This window comes from Aotus nancymaae, unplaced genomic scaffold (assembly GCF_030222135.1).
Source record: "Aotus nancymaae isolate 86718 unplaced genomic scaffold, 86718_ANA_hifiasm-v0.15.2.pri h1tg000016l, whole genome shotgun sequence".
NCBI classification, from domain to species: domain Eukaryota; kingdom Metazoa; phylum Chordata; class Mammalia; order Primates; family Aotidae; genus Aotus; species Aotus nancymaae.
The window spans coordinates 40,238,181-40,254,910 of record NW_026988428.1 but is presented as its reverse complement, the minus strand read 5'-3'; the positions used below and the strand labels follow the sequence as shown (position 1 = coordinate 40,254,910).

The following is a 16,730-nucleotide window of genomic DNA, read 5'->3' as shown; positions in this document are numbered from 1 at the left end:
GGTGATCCACTGCGCCCGGCAAAGATTAATATTTCATATTATTGCTGTGCTCTGCTCACAAGCTAGGCTGGGGGACACAGACAAAAACTTGATAGATGGGAAGTGTGATAATAGGTATGTATAGTGTATTATTATGTGTAGGTCTTAGCTTTATGGGGGCGAACATTTAAACTCTTCTGTTTCCTTTTCTCAAAAATCGTGTCTGAGTTTTGGAAATCAGTGATTCATTGGCTTACTGCCCAGCCATTAAACCTATGGCATTATAAAAGGCAGATACAGTAATCCCAGCTGTAATCCCAGCACTTTGGGAGGCTGAGGTGGGCAGATCGCTTGAGATGAGCCTGGGCGACATGGCAAAACTCCATCTTGACAAAAAAAAGTTAGCTGGGTCTGGTGGCACATTTCCTGTAAATCCCAGCTACTCTGGAAGCTGAGGTGGGTGGATCACTTGGGCCTGGGCTGTTTGGGTTGCCGTGAGCCAAGATTGCACCACAGAACAGCCAGGGCGACAGAGTGAGACACTGTCTCAAAAAACAAGGCCAGACACAGTGGCTCACACCTTTAATCCCAGCACTTTGGGAGGCTGAGGCGGGAGCATCACCTGAGGTCAGAAGATCAAGACCAGCCTGGGCAACATGGTGAAACCCCGTTTCTACTCATACAAAAATGCTGGGCATGGTGGCATGCGCCTCTAATACCAGCTACTTGGGAGGCTGAAGCAGGAGAATCATTTAAACCCCAGAGGCAGAGGTTGGAGTGAGCAAAGATGGTACCATTGCACTCCAGCCTGGGTGACAGAGCAAGACTTGTCTCAAAACATTTTCTGGGCTGGGCACAGTGGCTTATGCCTAGCCAACATGGTGAAATCCTGTCTCAAAATACCACTTTAGGATTGTGGGTGAGTTTGTTTTTTTTTTTTTTTTTTTGAGACGGAGTCTTGCTCTGTCACCGGGCTGGAGTGCAGTGGTGCAATCTTGACTCACTGCAACCTCCGCCTCCTGGGTTCAAGCGATTCTTCCGCCTCAGCCTCCTGAGTAGCTAGGACCACAGGCGTGTGCCACCACACCCAGCTAATTTTTGTATTTTCAGTAGAGACGGGGTTTCATCATGTTGGCCAGGATGGGCTCCATCTGTTGACCTCGTGATCTGCCAACCTCAGCCTTCCAAAGTGCTGGGATTACAGGTGTGAGCTACTGCACCCAGCCTGTGGGTGAAATTTTTAAGTTTAGATGAATGGGTGTAGCATATTTTTTGTACGTTTTGATAGGTGGTGATATTGGTGCTATACAGTTTCCTAAACTTAGCTATTTCCAAGGAGGGCAGGTTGAGGGTGATTGCTACAGTAGCATGAAGGTTTTGTCCACCATTTTAGTTCTATGCTAATTGTAATTTGTCCTGTTTAGCATGAATTCTTTTAACAAAAAGTTTTTAGTGGGTCACCCAGCATTGTACCAAATATGAAAAAATACAGGCTAGGTAGGGAGTAGGCTGGAATTTTGTGAAAAACTTAACATCTAGTTGCTTTGATAGCTATTCTCCCGCCTTAGCCTCCCGAGTAGCTGGGACTACAGGCATCTGCCACCACGCCCAACTAATTTTTGTATTTTTATTAGAGACAGGGTTTCACTATTTTGGTCAGGCTGGTCTCGAACTCCTGACCTTGTGATCCACCTGCCTTGGCCTCCCAAAGTGCTGGGATTACAGGCGTGAGCCACCATGCCTGGCCTTAACCAAATTCTTACTTGCCTAAGATACGGGGAAATCTAAGCATGGTAAGTTTGGATACTACAGAGAAAAAATTAACAAATTGATCTCACTAAAAGTTACATAGGTCAATGGGCCGGGCACGGTGTCTAACGCCTGTAATCTTAGCACTTTGGGAGGCCAAGGTGGGTGTATCCCTAGAGTGCAGGAGTTCGAGACCAGCCTGGACAACATGGCAAAACCCCTTTCTACTAAAAACACAAAAATTAGCTGGGTGGGCATTGTGGTGTAAACCTGTAATCCCAGCTACTCGGGAGTCTGAGGCATGAGACTCACTTGAACCTGGGAGGTGGAGGTTGCAGTGAGCTGAGATCGTGCCACCGCAATCCAGTCTAGACGACAGAGTGAAACTCTGTCTCAGAAAAAAAAAAAAAAAAAAAAAAAAAAAACGCCAGGCGAGGTGGCTCATACCTATAATCCTAACACTTCGGGAGGCCGAAGGGGGCAGATCATGAAGTCTTCTAGAGATCATGGCCAACATGGTGAAACCCCGTCTCTACTAAAACTACAAAAATCATTTGGGCATGGTGGTGCGTGCCTGCAGTCCCAGTTACTCGAGAAGCTGCAGCAGGAAAATTGCTTGAACCTGGGAGGTGGAGGTTGCAGTGAGCCAAGATCATGTCACTGCACTCCAGCCTGGGAACAGAGCAAGACTCCATCCAAAAAAAAAAAAAAAAAGGCCGGGCTCGGTGGTTTATGTCTGTAATTCCAGCACTTTGGGAGATCAAGATGGCTAGATCACTTGAGGTCAGGTGTTTGAGACCAGCCTGGTCAAGAGGATGAAACCCCATCTCTACTAAAAATAAAAAAATTAGCTGGGTGTGACGGTGGGCACCTGTTATCCCAGCTACTTGGGAGACTGAGGTAGGAGAATCACTGGAACCCAAGAGGTGAAGTTTGCAGTGAACTGAGATCCCACCACTGCCCTCCAGCTTGGGCAAAAGAGCAAGACTGTCTCATATAAATAAATAAATAAGGCTAGGCGAGGTTGCTTACGCCTGTAATCCCAGTACTTTGGGAAACTGAGGCAGTTGGATCACAAGGTCAGGAGGTCGAGACCAGCCTGGCAAACACAATGAAATCCTGTCTCTATTAAAAATACAAAAATTAGTTGGCCATGGTGGCAAGCGCCTGTAGTCTCAGCTACTCAGGAGGCTGAGGCAGGAGAATCACTTGAACCTGAGAGGCAGAGGTTGCGGTGAGCCAAGATCGTGCCACTGCACTCCAGCCTGGGCAACAGAGTGAGACTCCATCTTAAAAAGAAACAAACAAAACTAGAAACATAAATAGTAGGCCAAAACGTACCACTAAATTAAAAGATAACATTAGAAGAAAACATTTATGGGCCGGGCGTGGTGGCTCATGCTTGTAATCCCAGCACTTTGGGAGGCCAAGGTGGGCGGATCACCAGGTCAGGAGATCAAGGCCATCCTGGCTAACATGGTGAAACCCTGACTCCAAAAAAAAAAAAAAAAAAAAAAGTATAAATTAAAAAAAAAAAAAACGGGCCGGGCGCGGTGGCTCACGCCTGTAATCCCAGCACTTTGGGAGGCCAAGGCGGGTGTATTACGAGGTCAAGAGATCGAGACCATCCTGGTCAACATGGTGAAACCCCGTCTCTACTAAAAATACAAAAAATTAGCTGGGCATGGTGGTGCGTGCCTGTAATCCCAGCTACTTGGGAGGCTGAGGCAGGAGAATTGCCTGAACCCAGGAGGCGGAGGTTGCGGTGAGCCAAGATTGCGCCATTGCACTCCAGCCTGGGTAACGAGAGCGAAACTCTGACTCAAAAAAAAAAAAAAAAAAACATTTACAACATGTTTAACAAAGCATTTGAAGAACACTTAATCATGACAAGCCAATAGGAAAAATTTGGCAAAGATGGAAATAAGTAATTAACTGAAGATATACAACTGGGCAATAAACATCAAAATATTCCATCTTGCTAGCCGTTAGGGCTGGGCATTGTGGCTCGTGCTTGTCATCTCCACACTTTGGAAGGCCAAGGCAGACAGATTGCTTGCTTCAATGTCTCCCCAACCTCGGGAGACACTTGAAACTAGCCATGGGCAACATGTCAAAACCCTGTCTTTACAAAAATTAGCAGGGCCTGGTGGTGTGTGCGTATGACTGTGGTTCCAGCTACTCGGGAGGCTGAGGTGGGAGGATCACTTGAGAATGGGAGGCTCTAGTTGAACTGTTTGAATATTGGAGGCAGAGGCTGCAGTGAACTGTGATCGATTCACTGTACTGTAACCTAGGAGATAGACCAAGACTATCTCAAAAAAAAGAAAAGTGAATTAAGTCAACAATTTCATTATATTAGCAACCTTTAAAAATACAGTTTTGAGCCGGGCACGGTGGCTCATGCCTGTAATCCCAGCACTTTGGGAGGCTGAGGCGGCTGGATCATGAGGTCAGGGGTTTGAGAGCAACCTAACCAACATGGTGAAACCTGGTCTCTACTTAAAAATACAAAAATTAGCCGGGCATGGTGGGATACACCTGTAATCCCAGCTACTTGGGAGGCTGAGGCGGGAGAATTGCTTGAACCCGGGAGGCGGAGGTTGTGGTGAGCCAAGAGCACACCATTGCACTCCAGCCTGGGCGATAGAGTGAGACTCTAGTCTCAAAAAAAATAAATAACAGTTTTGGCAAGGATGCTGGGAACCTGGTAAATTAGCACGATGGTTTGGGAAGGCAATTTGGCAGAATCTTATTTAAGTCAACATATTTTAAGCCAACAATTTTAGGAATATGTATTAAAGGAGTACTAGATGGTATACACAATGATGCTATGAGATTTTTTTTTTTCCTTTTTTTTCCAGTAATGGCTATAAGCAAGAGATTTTCTTTTTTCATCCAATATTACATGTAATAGTCATTTGAAATAACTCAAATGACCATTAATGGAATAAGTATTATGTTACTACATGTTCTTATTAGGGCATAATATGCAGTCATAATCAAGTAAACTTCAATGTATACTGACACAGAGATTCTCTGTAACACAAATACACAAATATCAGAAAACCTTAAAGTTTTCTCTGTGTGATTTTTTTTTTTTTTTTTTAGACAGAATCTCACTCTGTCGCCCAGGCTGGAGTGCAGTGGCATGATCTTGACTCACTGCAACCTCTGCCTCCTGAGTTCAACTAATTTTCCTGTCTCAGCCTCCCAAGTAGCTGGGATTACAGGTGTATCCCACCATGCCAGGCTAATTTTTTTTTTTTTTTTTTGAGACGGAGTCTTCCTCTGTAACCAGGCTGGAATGCAGTGTGGTGTGATCTCGGCTCACTGCAACCTGCACCTCCCAGATTCAAGAGATTCTCCTGCCTCAGCCTCCCGAGTAGCTAAGATTACAGGCATGCACCACCATGCCCAGATACTTTTTGTATTTTAAATGGAGACAGGGTTTCACCATGTTGGCCAGGCTGGTCTTGAACTCCTGACCTCAGGTGATCCATCCGCCTCGGCCTCCCAAAGTACTGAGATTACAGGCATGAGGACCTGGCCTACTTTTTTTTTTGAGACGGAGTTTCGTTCTTGTTACCCAGGCTGGAGTGCAATGGCGCGATCTCGGCTCACCGCAACCTCCGCCTCCCGGGTTCAAACAATTCTCCTGCCTCAGCCTCCTGAGTAGCTGGGATTACAGGCACGTGCCACCATGCCCGGCTAATTTTTTGTATTTTTAGTAGAGACGGGGTTTCACCATGTTGACCAGGATGGTCTCGATCTCTTGACCTTGTGATCCACCTGCCTCGGCCTCCCAAAGTGTTGGGATTACAGGCTTGAGCCACCGCGCCCGGCCCACTTATTATTTTATTTTACAGATATTTTTTATTTTTTTTTTTGAGATGGAGTCTCACTCTGTTGTCCAGGCTGCAGTGCAGTGGCGCGATCTTGGCTCACTGCAAACTTCGCCTCCCGGTTCAAGAGATTCTCCTGCTTTGGCCTCTGGAGTACCCGGGATTAGAGGTGCCTGCCATTACGCCTGGTTACATTTTGTATTTTTAGTAGAGACGGGGTTTCGCCATGTTGGCCAGGCTGGTCTTGAATTCCTGACTTCAGGTGATCTGCCCGCCTCAGCCTCCCAAAGTGCTAGGATTACAGGCCTGAGCCACTGGGCCCGGCCTACCCTAAGAATTTCTATTCACATTTCATAGCTGAGGTCGATCAACTTTCTCCACGGTGGACAATTCTATGTCTCTAGGTGACCCAAATTTATCCCCTCCTCTTCCTGCACCCAGTTTATACTAACCAAGAACCATCGCATTATTGTATTGTCCGCTCACCTGGACCTTTAAAGGAAAGTCCTTAGTCTTATTTATCTTATTTTTGAGTCTTCTCAATGCCCAGTTAAGGAACTGGTTACATTAGTTTCCTTCACTTTTAAATGATAAAGAGCCTGTCTAGGTTGCTAATATGTTCAATCGCCTGGGAGCTTCCAATCTCACTACTTCGAGTTAGAAACCGTGTTTTGGCTCTAAAGAGGGCTCCTGACTTCGCCACGCTCACCTTCAGTGGTGCTTCACGACGCTACCACTTCCCTAACTCCCGCCCCTGTGGCTGTCACCTAGCTCAAGGAGAGAGCCCAAGGACAGGCAAAGACAGCGCACGCACTTTCAACAGGAACTCAGCCCCTTTCCTAAAGGTAGTTCCTCAGAATACTCTCTCCAACTGACTTCGCTATGATCCAATTAGGTTTCGAGGCTCAGAGTGTCGTCCTTTAACCTCACAGTGTCCAATAAAAAAAGGAGTTTCAGATTAGCACTAGTTTTGACCAATGGATGAGAAGATGAGCGTGTAATAACCTATAGAAGCAGCACTGAGAATGATGAGCAGCCAGTTCACCCAATGGGCCTGCCAGCAGCAGCGTAGGCCTCGCCCCAACTGCAGGGGAGCAGGCGGCAGGGTTTGCTGCAGCGCTCAGACTCCACCCGGGCTCCGCCATGTTGGGTCTTGTGGGTCGTGTGGCCGCTACCTCGGCCTCCGGGGCCTTGCGGGGACTGAGCCCTTCAGCGTCGCTACCCTCAGCGCAGCTCTTACTGCGGGCCACTCCAACAGTGGTCTATCCTGGTAAGTACTTTTCTCTAGGAGCTACGTTCCATTTTGCCGCCCCATGACCTTGAGCCGGGGAATGATAGTAGCTCGGGCCTAAGGGATCCGTGGTGCTAAAAGGATGCCTGGAGCTGCGCGTCTTGCTCTCTAATGGCGGGAGAGCAAGAATGGGACACCCGTAGGAGGTTTCTTCGACCTAGCTCTGTTCCATTTTATATAAAGTTCTTTGTGTGACGGAAAAGGTGCGGGCAGGTGCGTTGACCTTACCATTAAATGGGGGTACTGACTGAGCTCTCGAAAAATGGGGTTTTGTGTTTGCTCCTGGGAAGGCCGTGCAGGCGCTTTATCCATCGCTGCGCGGCCTTTCCTCTTGGACATGCCTTTCGTACAAGCGGAAAGAGACCTGACTTCTTCGGCTGAGTCTTCCTCTCCTTGTGTGTTAAGTCTTGGCTTCTGATGGCCTTTAACTGGCCTGACTCCAGGTCTTTCCAATATCTTTTGTCTGTTAGTCAGGGACTATGCGGCGCAAACATCTCCTTCGCCGAAGGCAGGTGCCGCCACCGGGCGCATCGTGGCGGTCATTGGCGCAGTGGTGGACGTCCAGTTTGATGAGGGACTACCACCGATCCTAAATGCCCTGGAAGTGCAAGGCAGGGAGACCAGACTGGTTTTGGAGGTGGCCCAGCATTTGGGTAAGTAGAATTTGCTAGGAATGGTAAAGACTTTGTGTGGCCCAAATATCCCAAAAACCTTGTCTCCCTTCTGTGATGATTTTATCAAAATGACTTTCGTTCTTCTGAGTTTGCTGAAGCCACATTTAGGTACTGAGAAGGAGTCTTGGTTGACTTAGGTCTTAATACCAAATTATCCTTGTGTATAACCCTGCAAGCCTGTATTTAACAGGTGAGAGCACAGTAAGGACCATTGCTATGGATGGTACAGAAGGCTTGGTTAGAGGCCAGAAAGTACTGGATTCTGGTGCACCAATCAAAATTCCTGTTGGTCCTGAGACTTTGGGCAGAATCATGAATGTCATTGGAGAACCTATTGATGAAAGAGGTCCCATCAAAACCAAACAGTAAGTTGCTTTTATTGCATCTATGCACAAAGGAACTTCTGTTATTTGCAGTTTTACATGTTAAGGTGACACATTCTCATAAAGCAGAATTTTTCTGCTGATACTTTCGATTATTAAAATCACACAGTGCAATTTCTCCGGGAGAAATTAGGACGCAGAATTTCTGATTGAGAAGAACCTATTACTTAGCATCCTAGTTGAGTGCGTGCGTGCGTGCGTGCGTGCGTGCGTGTGTGTGTGTGTGTGTGTGTGTTTTGAGTTGCCCCAGTCTGGAATGTAATGGTGCTATCTCACTCACTGCAGTCTCCACCTCCCAGGTTCCAGCTATTCTCCTGCCTCAGCTTCCCGAGTAGCTGGGATTGCAGGCATGTGCCACTATGCCCGGCTAATTTTGTATTTTTAGTAGAGATGAAGTTTCACCAGCTTGGCCAGGCTGGTCTCAAACTCCTGATCTGTGATTCTTCTGCCTTGGCCTCCCAAAGTGCTGGGATTATAGGTGTGGCCCACCGTGCCTGGCCTTTAGCTGAGTATTTTTAGGACCGGTCTTACTGCTTAGTCTAAACCAAAACTTGGAGGTTTTTGTATTTTCTGTTGCTATGTGAGGGAATGCTGTTAGGTTAAAGCTCAGTAAAATGAAAAATTTATGGCAGTTAAAGTGAGGGAATGGGATTACTGTTTCCTAAGATAATGAGTTTCTTTATTGCAAAAAGTTGAGTTAGATCCTGGATGATAGTTTATCTAATTTATATAACAAATGGGAAATAAGACTGTGGTTCCTCAAGTAAAGGGATGGACTTGAGAGTTATAGGGATATGTAAGATTATCATTTGCTTTCTTTCTCTCTCTTTTTTTCTTTTTCTTCTTTTTCTTCTTTTTTTTTTTTTTTCCCAAGACGGGGTTTCACCATGTTGGCCAGACTGGTCTCGAACTCCTGACCTCAGGTGATCCACCCACCTTGGCCTCCAAAGTGCTTGGATTACAGGCGTGAGCCACCGCACCTGGCCTATCATTTGCTTTCAAAAAGGTGAATAGATAGCAGCCCTCTCTCTTCTGCCTTTACAGATTTGCTCCCATTCATGCTGAGGCTCCTGAATTCATGGAAATGAGTGTTGAGCAGGAAATTCTGGTGACTGGTATCAAGGTTGTGGATCTGCTAGCTCCCTATGCCAAGGGTGGCAAAATTGGTATGTTAGTTAAGAGTACATATTTTCTAAACCTAATGTGGGAGGAAAAACTCATACAATGTTATGAGTGGGTATTGACATCTATTCCTCATTGATGAGAACGTTCTGACTTTTGTTCTTCTGAGTTTGCTGAAGCCAGATGCCATTTTTGAGAAGGAATAGGATGGAAGGAAGCAATTCCTTTTTTTGAAGTTTGCTTATTTGGGAAAGCAGAACTCTTAAATATTCTTTCTTTTCAACCTCTTATAGGGCTTTTTGGTGGTGCTGGAGTTGGCAAGACTGTACTGATCATGGAGTTAATCAACAATGTTGCCAAAGCCCATGGTGGTTACTCTGTGTTTGCTGGTGTTGGTGAGAGGACCCGTGAAGGCAATGATTTATACCATGAAATGATTGAGTCTGGTGTTATCAACTTAAAAGATGCCACCTCTAAGGTAAGCACTGGGCTGATTGATGTCCACATGGTAGTTATGCCGGGAAACTATTGCCAACTGAAGCCATGTTCTATATTTTCTTTTCTATTTATTTTTAAAATTTTAATATTTTCATTTTCGTGTCCTAGGACCTACAAAGGAAATTCCCGTTAGTGTTTTTCCCCCAGCTTTCTACACTAATGGACATTTTCTTTCCTCTTTGATATTGACATTAAATAATATTTCCAGGTTTTCTTTTTTTTTTTTTGAGACGGAGTCTTGCTCTGTCGCCAGGCTGGAGTGCAGTGGCACAATCTAGGCTCACTGCAACCTCCGCCTCCTGGGTTCAAGCGATTCCTCCACTTCAGCCTCCCGAGTAGCTGGGACCACAGGCGCCTGTCACCACGCCCGGCTAATTTTTTTTTATTTTTAGTAGAGATGGAGTTTCACCATGTTGGCCAGGATGGTCTCGATCTCTTGACCTCGTGATCCACCCGCCTCAGCCTCCCAAAGTGCTGGGATTACAGGCGTGAGCCACCGCACTTGGCCCAGGTTTTCTTTTTGGTAGATAGTCCCATCATTTGAAAGCTAATTTTTGGGAGGGGTAGATTGGACATGGTACATATGTTTCAGCTAAGCCTGTTTTATAATTTTCACTTAAAACTTGCATAGGTTTTTCTTTCAACTATAGGATCTTTGTCTTAGTAATATAAGAAGCTGTCTTTTCATACATGAGGCCAACAAACATATGAAAAAATGCTCATCATCACTGGTCATTAGAGAAATGCAAATCAAAACTACATTGAGATACCATCTCACGCCAGTTAGAATGGCGATCATTAAAAAATCTGGAGACAACAGATGCTGAAAAGGATGTGGAGAAATAGGAACACTTTTACACTGTTGGTGGGAGTGTAAATTAGTTCAACCATTGTAGAAGACAGTGTGACGATTCCTCAAGGACCTAGAAATAGAAATTCCATTTGACCCAGCAATCCCATTACTGGGTATATATCCAAAGGATTATAAATCGTTCTACTATAAGGACACATGCACACGAATGTTCATTGCAGCACAGTTTACAATAGCAAAGACCTGGAACCAACCCAAATGCCCATCGATGATAGACTGGACAGGAAAAATGTGGCAGATATACACCATAGAATATTATGCAGCCATCAAAAATGATGAGTTCATGTCCTTTGTAGGGACATGGATGAACCTGGAAACCATCATTCTCAGCAAACTGACACAAGAACACAAAATCAAACACCGCATGTTCTCACTCATAGATGGGTGTTGAACAATGGGAACACATGGACACAGGGAGGGGAGCACTATACACTGGGATCTGTTGGGGGGAAGTGAGGGGGACAGCGGGGGGTGGGGAGTTGGGGAGAGAGAGCATGGGGAGAAATGCCACATATAGGTGAAGGGGAGGAAGGCAGCAAATCACACTGCCACATATGCACCTATGCAACAATCTTGCATGTTTTTCACATGTACCCCAAAACCTAAAATGCAATAAAAAAAAAAAAAAAAACAGTCACAAAGATAAAAAAAAAAATTAATTAAAAAAAAATAGGAAGCTGTCTTTTTGGCCAGGCGCGGTGGCTCACACCTGTAATTGCTGTCTTTTTGGCCAGGTGCAGTGGCTCACGCTTGTAGTCTTAGTACTTTGGAAAGCCAAGGCGGGCAGATCACCTGAGGTCAGGAGTTTGAGACCAGCCTGCCCAACATGGTTAAACCCCGGCTCTACTAAAAATACAAAAAATTAGCTGGGCGTGGTGGCAAATGCCTGTAATCTCACCTATTTGGGAGGCTGAGGCAGGAGAATTGCTTGAACCCAGGAGGCGGAGGTTGCAGTGAGCCGAGATTGTGCCACTGTACTCCAGCCTGGGTGACAGAATAAGACCTTCATCTCAAGAGACAAAAAACAAAAAGAATTTGTCTTTTTTGTTTTCAACTGCATCTCTGATAGGGAAAAGAAACTTGCACACAAAATGTTGACACCTTCTGAGAAAGGCTCTGTGGTCGTTTTTCTGATTTGGGAACTTTGGGTATGTGGCTTCTCTACTCCTTTATGATTATGTATGATTACTGCAGGTAGCCCTGGTATATGGTCAAATGAATGAACCACCTGGTGCTCGTGCCCGGGTAGCTCTGACTGGACTGACTGTGGCTGAATACTTCAGAGACCAGGAAGGTCAGGATGTATTGCTATTTATTGATAACATCTTCCGCTTCACCCAGGCTGGTTCAGAGGTAAGAGGGAAGGCTTGAGAGGACCTGGTTCGTTTGGCCTTTCTTTGGAGCTATGCAGATGAGGCTAAAGATGTAGACACCTAAGACCCTTTTTTTCTTTTAGGTGTCTGCCTTATTGGGCAGAATCCCTTCTGCTGTGGGCTATCAGCCTACCTTGGCCACTGACATGGGTACTATGCAGGAAAGAATTACCACCACTAAGAAGGGATCTATCACCTCTGTACAGGTACGAAAAACGACATAGATGAATATCTGATTTGTATAAAGGCAGGGCGCAGTGATGCATCTCAGCTACTGAGGAGGCTGAGGCGGGAGGATTGCTTGAGCCCAAGAGATCAGCCTGCGCAACAAAGCAAAATTCATCTAAAAAAAAAATATGTAGAGAGAGATACACAACTTACTTACATCTCAAAAAGGTCTGTTAACTGAGGTTCATGAGCTGTCTGGAATAATATCTAAAAGTGTGTGTGCGGCTGGGCACAGTGTCTCATGCCTGTAATCCCAGCACTTTGGGAGGCTGAGGTGGGTAGATCACCTGAGGTCAGGAGTTCGAGACCAGTCTGGCCAACATGGTGAAACCCCGTCTCTACCAAAATACAAAAATTAGCTGGGCATGCTGACAGGTGCCTGTAATCCCAGCTACTTGGGAGGCTGAGGCAGGAGACTCTCTTGAACCTGGGAGGCAGAGGTTGCAGTGAGCTGAGATTGCACCACTGCACTCCAGCCTGGGCAATGAGCAAAACTCCGTCTCAAAAAAAAAAAAAAAAAGTTGTGTGTGTATGTTAAAGACCTTAAAAGGTTAAGAAATACTCATGTAAAATAATTGAAGTTAGGCTGGGTGTGGTGGTTAATGCCAGTAATCTTAGCACTTTGGGAGGCTGAGGCAGGCGGATCACTTGAGGTCAGGAGTTTGAAACCAGCTTGGCCAACATGGTGAAACCCCATCTCTACTGAAAATACAAAAAATAAGCCAAGTGTAGTGTCGTGCCTGTAATCCCAGCTACTGGGAAGGCTGAGGCAGGGGAATTGCTCGAACCCAGGAGGCAGAGGTTGCAGTGAGCCAAGATCGAGCCACTGCACCTCCAGTCTGGGCGACAGACTAAGATGTTGTTTCAAAAACCCAAAAACCGTAAATGACGGTATACATTTAAATGTAGATCACAAAGCAATGGTTTCCAGTCTGAGGGGAATCTGGAGCTGTATGGAAACTAAGCATTAAATATTTACTGCATTAGGGCCCGGTGTGGTGGCTCACGCCTCTAATCCCAGCGCTTTGGGAGGCAGAGGTAGGTGCATTACGAGGTCAGGAGTTCAGTACTAGCCAGGCCAAGATGGTGAAACCCTGTCTCTACTAGAAATAAAAAAATTAGCCAGGTGTGGTGGCAGGCGCCTGTAATCCCAGCTACTGGGGAGGCTGAGGCAGATAATTGCTTGAACCCAGGAAGCAGACGTTGTGGTGACCCGAGATTGCACCACTGCACTCCAGCCTGGCCTACAGGGCGAGACTGTCTCAAAAAAAAAAAAAAAAGTTATCTTGGTTCATGCTGTACTTAATGGGATCTCACTTTAGGCTATCTATGTGCCTGCCGATGACTTGACTGACCCTGCCCCTGCTACTACATTTGCCCATTTGGATGCTACCACTGTACTATCCCGTGCTATTGCTGAGCTGGGCATCTATCCAGCTGTGGATCCTCTGGACTCCACCTCTCGCATCATGGATCCCAACATTGTTGGCAGTGAGCATTACGATGTTGCCCGTGGGGTGCAAAAGATCCTGCAGGTGAGTATATTACTATATCGGATCAGTGTCCAGAAAGTCAAAAAGAGGGATTGTGGGGACTATATTAGGACTGGATCTTTCTTAGAGATTTGTGTGATTTGTTTTGGAGCAAGGAAAGTTGAGTCTAGCAGTTGGTAGTGAGAGCTAATGAGGTCTCTTGAGTTTCCAGGTACTTCTGCTTAGGAATGCAGTATTTTTCAAACAGCACCAAACTAGGGCTATGGAGAACAAGACACTGATCTTTCTTGGCTGAGGGCTCTCATAATACCACCACCCTCTCCGCTCCTGGCATGTAACTTTCCCTCTGTTAGCTTGTTCCCACTCTTGGGTTTTTGTCCAAATTAAAGGAATGAGAATACTTAACTCAGGCTTCTTTTTTCTCCTAGGACTACAAATCCCTCCAGGATATCATTGCCATCCTGGGTATGGATGAACTTTCTGAGGAAGACAAGTTGACTGTGTCCCGTGCACGGAAAATACAGCGTTTCTTGTCTCAGCCATTCCAGGTTGCTGAGGTCTTCACAGGTCATATGGGGAAGCTGGTACCCCTGAAGGAAACCATCAAAGGATTCCAGCAGATTTTGGCAGGTGAGATTTTGACTACAAAGCTGAACATAAGATGACAGAAAAGCCAAAATCTTGAATGCTTACTGTGCTGTGGTCCCATTCCAACAACCATCAAGCCAAAAATACATTATACCTAATTATGTTTTTTAATTTATAAAACAATCTTTTCTATTAATTTTGTTTGAAAATGCTCTATATTGGCTGGGTGTGGTGGCTCACGCCTGTAATCCCAGCACTTTGGGAGGCTGAGGCGGGTGGATCACAAGGTCAAGAGATCGAGACCATCCTGGCCAACATGGTGAAACCCCATCTCTACTAAAAATACAAAAATTAGCTGAGCGTGGTGGCATGCGCCTGTGGTCCCAGCTACTTGGGAGGCTGAGGCAGCAGAATCATTTCAACACAGGAGGTGGAGGTCGCAGTAAGCCGAGATTGTACCACTGCACTCCAGCCTGGCGACAGAGCAAGACTGTGTCTCAAAAAAAAAAAGAAAATATATTTACTTTGTAAGAGTGTGATTTGTTATTTGATTCTCTAGCTCTCTTTTATTATTTTATATGTATTTTTTGAGACTGAGTCTCACTCTGTTGCCCAGGTTAGAGTGCACTGGTGTGATGTCAGCTCACTGCGACCTCCACCTCCTGGGTTCAAGCAATTCTCCAGCCTCAGCCTTCCAAGTAGCTGGGATTACAGGGGCATGCCACCACGCCTGGCTAATATTTGTATTTTTAGTAGAGATGGAGTTTTACCACGTTGGCCAGGCTTGTCTCGAGCTCCTGACCTCAGGTGATCTGCCCGCCCTGGCCTCTGAAAGTGCTGGGATTACAGGTGTGAGCCACCATGCCCGGCCCATGTGTTTTTAATTCATACTGTATCATGTCTTGTAAATTTGCAACGGAAATTTAAGCTAAGATGACATGAATTCATCACATTCCAACCGATGCCCTCAAGTGCTGAGGAATATTACACGCTGCAGAAAGTTGATATCCCTTCCCCCCCACCTTTTTTTCCCTCATACAGGTGAATATGACCATCTCCCAGAACAGGCCTTCTATATGGTGGGACCCATTGAAGAAGCTGTGGCAAAAGCTGATAAGCTGGCTGAAGAGCATTCATCGTGAGGGGTTCTTGTGTCTATCCCTCTCCTTGCCCCTAATCCAGAAAGCTTCATTTTTCTGTGTAGGCTACACAAGAGCCTTGATTGAAGATACATTCTGTCTGAACAGTATTTAAAGTTTCCAATAAAATGTACACCCCTCAGAATTTGTCTGTTTCTCTTGGTTCTGACAACATAGTCAACAGTGAAGGGTTATATATTTTTAGATTTAGAGACATGGGGTCTGGCTATGTTACTGAGACATGTCTCCAACTCTAGGGCTCAAGAGATCTCCCACCTGTCTTCTGAGTAGCTGGGGCTACAGGTGTATGGAGTCTCATATCACCAGCACTGTTTAGAGTTGCCATAAGAAGCAGTTTCAGTATGAAGTAGGCCATGTATGTTTGAAATCAGTTCTCAAAAATAGCCATTCTCTTGCTGATAGACAACCATACCTCTTGTGAGGGGTTTCTTGTGGGTGGTGTGATCTTAGGGCCTCAGTTTTGAGCCTTTTGTTCAATGCAAATTGATTTTTCCCGCCTCTATTCTACGTAGCACATTCCTACTTCTTGGTTAAAAATAGGCCTTTTTTGAAGGGCATATTGGGAAAAATTTCTTTCAGAAATGACTTTTTCCAGGGGTTAATCTGAGTTTAATGAATTTTTCAAGAAATAGTGACGAAGAATACTGATCTTTCTTAACATTGAATCAAAAAGGGTCCTCTACTTCTTGGTTAGGAATTCCTGTCTTCAGAAAGTGTACTTAACTACTTCCTGACATTTTGGGCAAGCCTAGATAAAAGTTGCTTGTGATTCCTTGAGGCTGTGCAGAGGCTTATACCATGAAGCCTAGTCTGCCCTCTGTGAAGATCCCTTATGAAAGTCCAGAAAAAATCTTACAAGGGAATAGCAGTATTCAGTGTTGCTGTCAGGGGTTCTAAACTAATGGAGTTAGGTAATTTTCCCTTCATTTTAGCCCACCTTGAGAGGTGCAAGGATAGAAGGTAGATTTCACCATTTCAATTTAAAAGAAGCAGGCAAGGTCAGATTGGGTTCCCCTTGTGTTCTTTCCCGGGACCAGACCTATCCTACTGCCCTCTCGCGGTAGCACTGGAGACTGCAAGAACACTGATCCCATTTTCAAATCCATAAAGGCTGGGATGTGGTTCTCAGTGAAAGACTGTTTACAAACCAGCTGGGGCATTTGTCCTGGGGAGGAGCCTGCATCTATAAGCTCCACCCCTTGAGGCTATCAAGTTAGGTAGAAGCTGGGCGGGGATAAGCTGAGCTCCCAATTCAGAGGCCCCTGGGGGCTGAAGGTTGGGGAGGGCCTTTTGGCGCGGCGCCAGGGGTGGAGTAGGGGCCTCTAAGCTTCCTTCCATCTGCCTATGACGTCCTTGGCAGCAGCAGCCTCTCCCGCAGTCTCTCCTGTGTCATGATCTGGACAGAAGGTGGAGCCCCTGAGCTGCTTGTGCTGGTAGTTTGCTCCCAGGAAAGCCTGGATTTGGGGAAATGCTGAG

At 45.7% G+C, this 16,730-nt stretch overlaps 1 protein-coding gene and 2 non-coding genes across 3 annotated transcripts; all 3 read left to right on the top strand.

The window, feature by feature from the left end:
• The first annotated feature begins 6,694 nt into the window (after positions 1 to 6,694).
• Positions 6,695 to 15,378, top strand: ATP5F1B (ATP synthase F1 subunit beta). The gene is made up of 10 exons (XM_012450503.2): positions 6,695 to 6,843; positions 7,335 to 7,517; positions 7,729 to 7,903; positions 8,966 to 9,087; positions 9,337 to 9,521; positions 11,607 to 11,765; positions 11,869 to 11,991; positions 13,336 to 13,548; positions 13,935 to 14,136; positions 15,136 to 15,378. The coding sequence occupies exons 1-10, from the start codon at positions 6,717 to 6,719 to the stop codon at positions 15,234 to 15,236; spliced, it is 1,590 nt and encodes a 529-aa protein (XP_012305926.1). The 5' UTR covers positions 6,695 to 6,716; the 3' UTR covers positions 15,237 to 15,378.
• Positions 7,584 to 7,658, top strand: LOC135275523 (small nucleolar RNA SNORD59). Its single transcript, XR_010343145.1, has one exon. It is a non-coding gene; the product is annotated as a small nucleolar RNA SNORD59 (small nucleolar RNA).
• LOC135275524 (small nucleolar RNA SNORD59) lies at positions 9,174 to 9,244 on the top strand. The gene has a single exon (XR_010343146.1). It is a non-coding gene; the product is annotated as a small nucleolar RNA SNORD59 (small nucleolar RNA).
• Positions 15,379 to 16,730: the final 1,352 nt, after the last annotated feature.

Coding starts and splice junctions, on each gene's coding strand:
- ATP5F1B (XM_012450503.2), top strand. CDS start 6,717: ATGTTGGGTCTTGTGGGTCGTGTGGCCGCTACCTCGGCCTCCGGGGCC. Junction 6,844..7,334: donor TCCAACAGTGGTCTATCCTG/GTAAGTACTTTT, acceptor TTTGTCTGTTAG/TCAGGGACTATGCGGCGCAA. Junction 9,522..11,606: donor TAAAAGATGCCACCTCTAAG/GTAAGCACTGGG, acceptor TGATTACTGCAG/GTAGCCCTGGTATATGGTCA.